This window comes from Notamacropus eugenii, chromosome 5 (genome assembly GCF_028372415.1).
Source record: "Notamacropus eugenii isolate mMacEug1 chromosome 5, mMacEug1.pri_v2, whole genome shotgun sequence".
Taxonomy (NCBI): domain Eukaryota; kingdom Metazoa; phylum Chordata; class Mammalia; order Diprotodontia; family Macropodidae; genus Notamacropus; species Notamacropus eugenii.
The window spans coordinates 74,909,335-74,921,739 of record NC_092876.1 but is presented as its reverse complement, the minus strand read 5'-3'; the positions used below and the strand labels follow the sequence as shown (position 1 = coordinate 74,921,739).

General features: G+C 35.3%; 1 protein-coding gene across 6 annotated transcripts in view; it reads right to left on the bottom strand.

Moving 5' to 3' along the window:
* The window catches only part of FOXJ3 (forkhead box J3), a 159,189-nt gene that overhangs the window by 119,553 nt on the left and 27,231 nt on the right, over window positions 1-12,405 (bottom strand). For all 6 annotated transcript variants that reach the window (XM_072609744.1, XM_072609745.1, XM_072609749.1 and 3 more), the window contains one exon: window positions 10,901-10,961. In XM_072609744.1, the coding sequence (XP_072465845.1) occupies window positions 10,901-10,944 (44 nt within the window). In that variant the 5' untranslated portion in view covers window positions 10,945-10,961. Of the gene's footprint in view, window positions 1-10,900; window positions 10,962-12,405 lie in introns of those variants that run through there.

Below are 12,405 nucleotides of genomic sequence, written 5' to 3'. Positions count from 1 at the left end.
TGGAAACAATATTAATGTACAAGAGATAAAATGGGGAAGAGAGGGAGGTACATCATAGACGAGTACAATAACATGGCAGGAGTAAAACATGGTCAAGCCTGGGAAAGATTAAATAAATAGGAATCTTGCCAATCAGCAAAGCACAAAGTCCTGCAGCAAGAGGTATAATGAATAGTCTCCATTAAATAAATATTAAAGTAATACTTCTAAAGATCTATTATTTCAGCAATATGGGTCTCCTTTCATACTGAAACGGTCTACGTAAGTTGTTGTGGCCAAAATTAAAATGTAAGAAATTCATCATCTGCTCACCAACTGCCACAATAAGTCAATTCTGATTTAACTGGACTGGTCTGATGACCGATATGCTATCTGTAGTGTTTGTAAGCAAAGCCTTTCCATCTTAGGAGGGTCATCTAGAACTTGTTCTCTAATGACATAGCTTTGAGATCCCAGGATCACTATACCACTCTGAGGAATAGAAGGATTTTAATGTAAAGTTGATTTGTTCTTTGAGGCAAATTAAGGAATTTTACCTCATTCTTATCCACTAATAAAGTAACAGAAATTCAGCTCAAATCATTTTAGTACCCTAATTTTAGAAAAAAACTGAAAAATCACAATAAAGCAAACTGATAACACAAGTTAAATCAGAAAAAGCAATATCCAGGGTGTCTTTAGGTCAGTACACATTAAGCCCAATCTCAACATCTGCACCTATGGCACTCTACAATGACAAATGATGTTTAGAATGATGTTTCTCAGAGCAATTCAAGTCCTGAAAAAGATTATGCTATGTTCTGGACATTCTGAAAACAAAGATGGGAAATTTCAATATATTTTATAATGTATTAAAGATCTTTACAAAGATTCATAGATACTTTGTTAACCACAAGTTAAATAAAAACTTCATTTGCCCAGCATATCTCATTTCCTAATGTTTCGATCAGATCAAGGTTTCTAATATGTTTATTTGAAAAGAATTTAAAAAAATTTTTATTGATGGCAAGGACAACAAAATAAATTTAATACTCTATTATACCAGCTGCTTCGGTCACCTATCTGGATTCATGAATCACAGTCTCAAATGCATGTTGTCAGCAATCTCTTTTGCATCCCACCACACTCCCTCCAACCCCCCCAGGCTATCAAAGGGCTAAGCAATTAATAGCCACTATAGAGAGCCTATAGAGGGCAAGAGAAAAAGGACACAAGTTAAGTTGGGAGTCAGTGACTGTTAAATCTGTCTTTCCATTAACCATCTCAAACTAGCCTCACTGTTGCTCTAGGACCTGCTGCTACTGACAAATAGATAAAAACACTGTATTCTACCACTCTTTAAAAATATTCCCATTTTTTTTGGCGGGGGGGGGGCACCATCTATATCTGTGATTTGATCAATATAAGGAACTACTGCTACGCAAACTCTCACCACCGATGTATGTGCAGTTGGACAATTAGTTTGTAACTTAAAGAGGTTCTCAAGAACAAGAGGCTGACTGTCTCAGGTCACATAGGTAGTATGTTTAGAGCAGGACATGAACTTAGGTCTTCCTGACTCTAAGACCATTCCTCTATCCACTATCATTCTGCCTTTCTGACACTACTCTATCATTCATTTACATATAAATGTATTCACATTAATATATCCAAAAAACATTTAAATGGCATGAATAAAACTAGAAACACAAACAGTTAAAAGAATTGGAAAACTGCAACTAAATTAACAAATAAAAATGAAAACAAATGGCAGTACCCATTAAAGGAGAACAAAGAAAAAAATTTTAAGATATTGGTGTTGTCCATAGAAACAAGTATACTCATATACTAATGACAACGAAACTTGGAAATCTTTTGTAAAGTAATTTGACTATATGCAATAAAAGTCATTCTCCCTTGCTGGGTAGGCAGGAGGGAAAAATATATATGGAAATAAAGGTGAAATGATAAATAAATAAATAAATAAAAGCCATAAAAAATACCTAGAAATCCCACAACTAGAAATATATCTCATGGAAATAACCCATAAGAAAAAAAGACCTAACTGTAAAATGCAGTTTCAAGGCATAGTATATTTAACATCAAAAGACTGGAAAGAGCCCAAATGCCCTTTGAGGAAGGGTTAAACAAACAGTACACATTAAAGAAGATTTATATTATTATAAAATGTGACAGATATATGAAGTACCCTTCAAACTGCCAGTGCCCTCCCTTCTTAAAGTGTCCTGTATTTAACTTTGCATTTTTGTTGTTGCATCATTTTCAGTCATGTCCAACTCTTTGTGACCCCATTTGGGGTTTTCTTGGCAAACATACTAGATAGAATGGTTTGCCATTTCCTTCTCCAGCTTGTTTTACAGATGAGGAAACTAGAGTAAACAAGGTTAAGTGATCAGTCCAGGGTCACACAACTTGTAAGTGTCTGAGGCCAAATATGAATTCACAAAGATGAGTCTTCCTGACTCCAGGCCCAGCACCATATCTACTGTATCCACTCTATCTACTGCATCATCAAGCTGTACCACCTACCACCACCCTAACTTTGTATTTATTTTAATCCTCCTTACATTTATTTTGCATATATTTAAATATGGACTTGTATTCCTATTATAAGTGTAAACTCTTTATCAAAAGGAATTATCTTATGCATTGTATTTGTATCCTCAGTTCCTAACACAAGGACTGGTACATAGCTGCTTAGTGTAGAAATGAGTCACTGGCCCTAGTGAAAAAAGTGGATCTTTCAAAGCCAGGAAGACCCACTTCTAGTGTATACTGGCTGTGAGAACCTACCCAAGTTCTTTAACCTCTCAGTGCTCTACGAAGTTCTCTTTCAGAGAATACTTCAAGGATTCTTTAAGACTGTTAAGTTGCATAGAAAGTGCCAACCTACAGTGGTAGGAGTTTCCTCACTGAAGCAAAAGTCCTAATACCAGTGAAATCACAGATCTAGCTCCTATTCCTACATAGAAATAGGTAATGATCTATGTGAACCTGGCAATGAATGAATGGAAAAACAACCACCACAAAAAAAGCAGAACTCAAAATAATGTACATATACGGCTTACTATCATAAATATATTTATTTAACCATACAACAAAACTTTAAAAGAGCTATGATTTCAACCAGAGAGGTGGTTTCAACAGATGAGTTTTGTAAACTGCTGTAAACTGTGAAACTTTCCATCATCCGTTGGCTAAACTACTGATAATAAACCTTGCTGAAATTAGCTACAGTGGTCTTCAAACGACATAAAGTTGTCCCAGGGCTCTTGTACTTCAAGTCCTTCTAGCACAGAAGAACTTGCCAAAGTCTGTCAATGACCCAAGACAATACACCATAATGAAGCACTATGCTAAAACTGTAATGGAGACATTGAAACATAAGGACAGCAAAACATTTTAGAGATGGTTATTCTTCTGCTGTTGACGTTTACTTTTTAAATAAAGTTAAAGCTGATAAGAAATATTGCTTAATTCTAACTTTTTGGAAGTAATAGGTCTATCAATTTCAAGCCTACATCTGAAGACAAGGCTTCTTTGTCTGACAAAGATGATCACTGACAAGATGATCTCATCTCATAGTATTATTCCTCTAATCAATCAAATTTAGCAAGCAAAGGGTAAATAAAATTGCTAATGGTATTCAAATGAGAAATGTGTGAGAACAGATGGACAGGTCAAATAGTCCACTGGTAACTCCAAAGATGGGCAGCTAGATGGCACAATGGATAGAGTGTCAGCCCTGGAGTCAGCAGGACTTGAGTTCAAATGCAGCCTCAGACACTTACTGGCTGTGTGACCTTGGGCAAGTCATATAACCCTGTCTGCCTCAGTTCCTCATCTATAAAATGAATTGGAGAAGAAAATGGCAAATCATTCCAGTATCTGTACTAAGAAAACTTCAAATGGGTCATGGAGAGTCAGTCACAACTGAAACAACTCAACAACTACAATAACAACAACTCCCAAGACAATACAAAAGCTTTTATTATTATATATTAATTATATATAATACATATATATCAACTATATATATGTTAACATATACATATATAAAACACATGGTAGGTATTGGATTATAAAGAAAAAGAAAGTCTTTGTCTTCACCTACATTCTATCAAAGACAGGCTCTACACACACACACACACACACACACACACACACACACACAAAATACAAAGTGAAACTTTAGCAATAGCAGCTAGAGACATGAGAAAAAGTTTCATGTAGAAGGTGGCACTTGAGTTGAATTCTGATGAAAATAAAGGATCCCACCCAGAAAAACTGAGTCTAATACTTCAAGGGAATAAATGGTCATTCAATGATATAAAGGTCTTTCAAGCACTCATGTTGAAAAGACCAGAACTGGACAGAAAATTTGACTTTCAAACACAAGAATCAAGAGAAGCTTGAAAAGGTAAACAAGAAAGAGAAATCATAAAAGACTTTCTAAAGCTGAACTGTTTACATTCCTACATGGAAAGACAATATTTATAATTCTTGAGACTTTTCTCAGTATTTGGGTAGGTGAAGGGACTGTACATATACACACACACACACAAACACACACACACACACATATATATATAGACAGAGAGTACAGGCTGTGTTGAATCAGAAGAGATGATATTCACACAAAAAATATATAAAATAAAAATTAAGGGGTGAGGGAGGAAAATACTGGGTGGAGAAAGGGAGAGATGGAATGGGGCAGGCTATAACTCATAAAAGAGATAAAGAAAAATCTTGTTCAATGGAAGAGAAAAGGGAGAAGGGGAGAGGGGAAGAGTGAAGCTACTCTCTCCACATATGGCTTAAGTAGGGAATAACATGCTCACTAAATTTGGTACGAAAATCTATCTTCCTACTACAGGAAAGTAGGAGAGGAGGCAACAAGTGGGTGAGGGGAATGATAGAAGGGAGGGCAAATGGGGAAAGGGAGTAACTGGAAATAAACACTTTTGGGAAGGGACAAGGTCAAATGAGGGAATAAAAAAAAATAAGGGGGTATCGATAGAGCAGGATAGAGGGCAATATAGTCAGTATTACACAACATTATTATTATGGAAGTCTTTTGCAAAACAACACATATATAGCCTGTATTGAATTGCTTGCCTTCTCAGTGGGGATGGGGAGGGAGGGAGGGAGGGAAAGAAGGTGGAATTCAAAGAATTAGAAACAAATGTTGAGAATTATTATTGCATATAACCAGGAAATAAGAAACACAGGTAATGGGGTATAGAAATTTATCGTGCCCTACAACAAAAGAGGGAAGATGGGGATAAGGGAAGGGTGGGGTGTGATAGAATGGAGGATTCATTGAGGGAAGGGGTAATCAGAATGCAGGGTATTATGGGGTGGTGGGAGGGGAGAGATGGGGAGAAAAATTGGACATGTTACAAAGTGATGTAAAAGCAATTAGTATTAAAACAATTGACTCAATTACTGAGACTAAATCAGAGACATCTTTAGTTTGGGGAAATGAATTTTAGTCTAAGTCTCCTACAGGCAGGTAACTTCGAGTAAAAGTTGGCATTGATGGAAAAGTTAAGGTTTTAATGTCAAATTTGATTTTATGATTGTTATTTAAGCAGGAACTAGAACATGTATAGAAAGGCATGTAAGTCACTTAAGACTTGCCTCAAAAGATATTCCTTAGCCAATGTGAAATTATAGTCATATCTGAAAGCTGGTTATTAGAACTTGCGATTTTAAGATGCTATGGGACTATTAAGTGACTGTTCTTCTGAGTCTAACTCCAGGCATGGATAGCAAGAAAGGTGGTCTGAGCCACTGATCCATGATGCCAGTAAGCCTGTGAGATGCTGGTATGAACTGCAAAAGGTGATCTCACGGGAAAGGTAGGAGAGTGGCTGTTCAGCCTGGGCTGAGGTAGGATTCTCCTGACTCAATTTCTCCACTGACACCTGGCAGACTCTAAGCCTCACTGAATGCAAGTTGACAATCTACTCCTGCCTGGAACTGACATGAAGTTGGGGAGATATTGTTTCCCTGCAATGTCCCTACTTTTGGTGGCTATTTCCTATAGTCAAAAGGTTTGTAAGCTTAATACCAGATCTATTAAATTATAGATTGTTGGTAGGGGGACATCCGAGGTCAAGTCTAAAATTAAGCTATTAGGCATAGGACTTTAGATCAACAACAATAAGTTGGGTCCTTTAATTCTTAGTAATAATGTGGAGACAATTAGGTCAAGGGTTTTTGAAGTTAGTATACATAGTTATCATTTGTGTCTCAGTTGGTTAATGTTAAAAAAAATTTGTTTGTGGTCTATATTGTAAATGCTTTAAAAGAAATATCACCTGACCAAAAGTTGGAATTGTTTTATGTGATATGAACTATGTTAAAAAAAAAATTAAGATGTTGGACTGGATGGACTATGAGGTCCCTTCCTGTTCTACATTTATCCTACAGTGGATGGGCAATAGGAATTTAGTTTATATTGGGGTGCCATGGGAGGGGGGAGTGGTGTGGGTGGGCAGGGGAGAATTTGACCTGAGTGTTAATACCAGAAGGATCAGTTACATCAATCCATGCAAACATTTTTTATTATAATTTTATTCTGAAATACATATTTTACCCTAGCTCAATGCTTTTGCCTTATGGGTGAACAAAAAATGCATTTTGTCAATTGACAGTTTGGGCCTTCCAAGTATTCTGAAATATTGGTCCTTCTTGTGTACAGTGACTAATATAGGAAGATAATAATTCCCACTCAAGTAATCAAGAATTCAATCATAATTTTTCTCATTTTTCTTAGGGAAACATGTAATATCAGGGTTCAAAGTATGGAAGCACATTAAAAAAAAAAATTTAGAACAAAAAATAAATAAATAAAAGATTCCAAGAGTAAGCAAAAAGTCTATTCTAGGCATAGGGGACTGACTACCACTGTCAAGGACTGGAAACGAGAGAAGGCTAGTTTGGTTGAACTACAATAGTCAAGAAAGGTGTACTAGGAAACAGTGCAAGAACATATACTACAATTGAAAAGGTAACCCAGGGCCAGGTTATGAAGGGCTTTGGAAGCCAAACTTTGGAATCTATATTGTATTCTAGAAGAATTAAAGAGCTATTCCTTTAAAAGTTACTCCAAATGAGAAGGTATGAAGGAGTAGGGCAGTTGGAGGGAATCTGTATCAGCTAAGGGAATGTGCACATCGATGAACTGCCAAAATGAAAGTCTCAAAGTATCTAAAATTCATCAAAAGGGAAAGTCATATATACAAAGATGGGCTGCACTGTTTGCTGACTTGTCAAATTATTTTTATTTAGGTACGTATACAATAAATACTACATTTGGATATTAATCTGAACAAGTTTTTCAAAATGTCCTGGTGATTATTCAACATCATACAAGTATTCAAAACTTATCACATATGAATAATATGCCAAAAGGATACTATCCCCTGTTAAACATGTGACACATTACATTGTATTTCTTATCAAACTGAATTTGTTCCCTCCATGCAACCTTGAGCAATTACTGCCCCTCTCTGGTTAATCAATTTTCTCTTCTGTAGAATGAGGGTATTGGAACTAGATGACCTCTAAGGTTTCATCCAATTTTAACAGTCTAAGAATGATCTATTATAATAGAATTGCTACATATCACATGCCATAGAAATGCCCTCATTACACAGAACCAGACATTATAAGCGGGATACTGCTTATACTATCAAATAAAAGAATAAAGTGCTACCAAGTGCAATTTTGTAAAGAAAATAACATCTAAACCTACAAAAAATTTTGCATTGGTCTCAAACATTCCTTTAAACAGAGCACTAAAAAGCTTAAGCTTTTTTCCCCAAAATTCCACAGTCCTCAATGGCATGAAATTATCCTATCCAAAGGTAATAAAAATGAGCCAATATCCAATACCATTTGAAGGAAATAAAAGTTTCCCCAAATACTGAGGAAAATGGAGCTTAATTCACTGGTCCATCCTTCTCTCCTGCCAGCTCACATGCTGTATCTTTACTGCATGGAACCTCTACTTTCTCCTATATGTAACCCATATAAGCACTCCCTCTGCCAACTATTTACATCTGTACCCTCACATTTATCTTACCAACTTACCATTCCCTATCTCAGTCTTACGCTTGACTTCTTTGGCACTAAAACTTACAGTTTACTTATTGTCTTTTGCAAAAAGGCTATGTATGTGTATTTGTACGTGTGTTTGTGTGAGCATCATAAAAGCATCTCAAGTTACTTTAAGTATTCTAACTTTAATGTGTCTGATGTCTATTTGGCTATTTCATATCATGAGGTTTGAAAACAGGAACTGCATTACTCCCTCTCCCCAAATTACTCTTCTCTTTACTTCAAGCTCTTTATTCTTATCCTCAACCCATTTCTGGCTTATATTCTGAAAAGTCAAAAGGAAGTACAGCAATGGTCTGGAAAGATAATAGTATGAGAGAGAAATATTATTATATTAGAGAAATGAGTCCTTTGAATTCATATTTTCCAATTTTTCCAGGTTTTTCAGTTTATGAATTAAATGCTAAATTTGGGATTAAACCCAGAAGTTTTAGAATCTAATATTATATAGAAAAAGTTATAATACAGTGAGTAAATGGCAAAAAGCATCTATCTCATGATCATGTCATCTGAGTACTTTTTCTGTCAATGCAAAAAGGGGACTAGAACAAAGGCTCACTCTCAAACCTTTCCAAAAATGATGCTATGAGGGCAAATAATTACATGAATACTAACACAAACCAAAGTCATATAAGCTTTAGCTTGAACCTAAAGATATCTTATCGTAAATATTCAAATAAAATAGATGAACTCTCTGCAAAGAAGCTTAATATCTGATTTTCCCACTCATTTTTCTTAAACACTCTCTCTCTGTGTCTCTCTGCGTCTCTGTGTCTCTCTCTATTTCTGTCTTTTCCCTTAAGTGTTTAGAAAAAAAGAATTAGCCAGTGGGGAACTGTGGTTTTAAGATATCCTGTCACTGACACGCTGAGATGGGAGTTCAAAATACTTAAGAAAATACTAAAAGTTAAGTTACATCAACACCCTTCAACCCATAAACAGGTCATATTGCAACCAACAGCTTTGGTTATTCCCCAAAACAGCTTGAGAGCAAAGGGAGACTAAGTGAAATTATGCTCCTTGACCTTTAAGATACTTTACATAAAGAAGACTTTTTTTCAGTATTATACTAGTACTTGTAGCTTTACATACACATAGAAAGGAGTGGGGGTGAGTGTAAAAGAAAAAGCTGTGATTAGCTCTTAGTGCCACTAACTACTGACTGTGCAACCTTGGGTCATTCACTTCCTCTGTAGGCCTCAATTTCCTTATCTATACTTTGAAGGGACTATTCTCAATTGGTCTTTTACATTCCTTTCAAACTATAATAATCAGTGATTTTCCAAACTCTAATAATCTATGATTTTCTATACTGAACATAAAGTGACTCTCCCTCATTACGTTGTGGGCTCCTTGAGAGCAGAGATTATGGTTTTTTTGGCCTCTTTTTATAACACCAACTTTCACGCACGGTGTCTGGCATACAGTAAATGCTTAATAAATGTTTATTGCTTACTGACTTCCCAATGATTTTCATTATAAAATTAGAAATGTATTCCCTCAGCAAGAAGAAGTTTCATAAGGGACTTAAAAGTAAAAAGCTTCTTGCTAAAAACAAGAAAAAAGGGACAAAATGGTGATTAGTCTCTAACCATGTTGGTTGTAACAGTATACCAACATTATGTCTGCACAGAATTATAGTCAACTCCAAATCTTCCCTTTTCAAGTCTAACCATCCCTGATTCCTTCAATTGATATTTGCACAACATGTTCTCCAGTCCTGTCATTATAACCTAGTTATGTTCTTAATTCTAAAGGAATTCTAGCTTGCCCTTGTCAATCCTAAAATGCAATGCTAAGAAACGAACACAGTATACTAAATTCCACTTCTGCTCTAGTCAACAGTAATTTTTCTTAATGCCTCCAGGAACTTAATCCCTTCCTCCAAAACCTACATACCTGTGGATATCTACAGTGCCTAATAAAGCAGGTTGCAATATCACATGTGATCAGTAGGTGTCACCATCAAGCACGATATAGTCTAATTAAAATTTCCCTAAAAGTTACCAGCTCCATAAAAATTCATTCCCTACTTGATTTATTTAAGATTGAATTTAGTTCAAAATTCAGGCCGTCTGTCCATTAAGACCACAGTGCCCTAAAAAGAAGCAAATGTAAATTTAATACCTCTCCAGGATAGCTTAATAATCAGAGGCAGCTAGGTGACAGTTTTTAGATAAAGCATTGGATCTGGAGTCCAGAAAACCTATTTAATACTGGCCTTATGAGCTGTTTCACCCAGGGCAAGTCACTTCACCTGTTTGCTTCAGTTTCCTACTCTGTAAAATAGGAATAATAATGCCACCTACCTGACAGGGTTACTGTGTGGATAAAAATGAGGTAATTTTTTATCATGAGATAAATTTTTATAAATTTTACAAAACTGAGGTAATTTTGATAAAGTGCTTTGTATATCCTGAAGTACTATATAATTATTATCTATTAATATTATTAAATTTTACTGCATTAAAAATTCAAATTAAGTCTATGTATTTTCTAATTTAAACCTGTGTAAAGGTTCAAAGTAAAAAATTCTAAGTAAAAAAGAATGACATTTGTTAAAAAAAAATTAGCTGATTAAATTTTGAACAAAAAAATTTTCACTAAATTGAATCCCATTAAAACAAAATCTGTAAATCAAATATTCCCAAATACTAACCAATGGCCCATTAAAATAAAATAATCCCATTAAAACAAAATCTGTGTATAAAATACTCCAGAATATTATTTTAAATACTATTTAATACCATAATGCGAAAATTATACTCACCTTGATGAAGTTACAAATGGACAGGACTGTCCATACAAACCCATCTGGCCACAAAGAGAAACTAGGAGGGAGAAAGTAAAGAACATTGTTATTAACATGAGTATTCTAAAGTAAATGTCATCACAAATCAAATTACCATACCTCAAACATTCATTCTTTAAAGCAGTATTATAACTACAAAAATACTCTTTAGGACATACCCAAATGAATCAGAAATGATAGGTAACAGTAAGTGGAACCTCCAAAGTCTAAAAAAGAAACATGCTAGGAAATGCAGGAAACATGCGCAGGATAGAGCAAGTGTTGTTGGTCCAATGGAAGCATGGTCCTAGGAAGGTAAAAAACTAGCTATGCTTCCTTGTTAAAGGGACAGCAAAACTGAAAAAGGCTGATTAAATCCCCTACAGCCAGTTGATGGATTAGGTCAAAAGGCTGAAACATAGAAGGGACTCCTGCTCTACCCTTAGTGTTTCCATTCAACAGTCCTGTAGGCATGGTAAGAAACCAAAAGGGGAATCTTCTTGACCACTATGGAATTAATAGGTATTTCTCTTTTTTTCCCCAATTCTCTCCATCCAAAAAAGAACTGACTATAAACAACCTGAATATCTCCTTATGCATCACTGACATCAGGAAACACTTTCAAGGCACCCTCCGAATTTAGTTATCCTCAATGTGTATTCCCACTGATTATTAATTCAATCTAAAATTTATAACTATTATTTTCCAACTATAACTAGGCACCCCCACAATCAGGTACCAACAGCATCACGTGGAATATTTAACTATTTTATATTTATTTTATTTTATTTGCATATATTCTGTACATACTCGTGTCTTTGTTTTCTCCCATTAAAATATAAAATCTTTGAGAATAAGGAATTTTTTTTAGTAGGAGAAAATGTATTATTTATAATATTTGCATCCTCAACACTTAGTACAGGGCCTAGAACAGAGTACGCACTTAATTAATCATTGTTCACTGACTATCAATTTGGCAACTGTGTGGAAAACAGATAGAAAGGAAGAGAGCAGAAGAAACAAGAGGACCAGTTTAGAAGGTTGTTGCCTCTAATGAGAATTCTTCAACACAGAGGATGAAGACAAGCCTTAAAAGTAAGGTCTCCATGGATTTAGAATCATTAGAGATTAGAGATTATCTATTAGTCTCTTTTACATAAATGAACACTCTCAAATGGAAATAACGGAGGCCCAGAGAGGTCAAGTTACTTGCTCAAGATAATTTTTTCCTAAATCCTTGAGATGATTGTAATGATGATTTGAGAGTCATCTGCTTACTGGAGGCTGTAAAAATCATGTGAGAAGATAAATTAACCGAAGAGGGCAAACATGAAGGGGAACAATACAAATCTACAAGCAAATTTTGAAGAACTGTAGCAAACAAGAGATAAGGAAAACTATTGCCTCCCTCCTTCCAACCCCTCTGCCCACAAAAAAAATCCCAGAAATTTAAAAAAAAAAATACTATGAAAACCTAAAGCTAG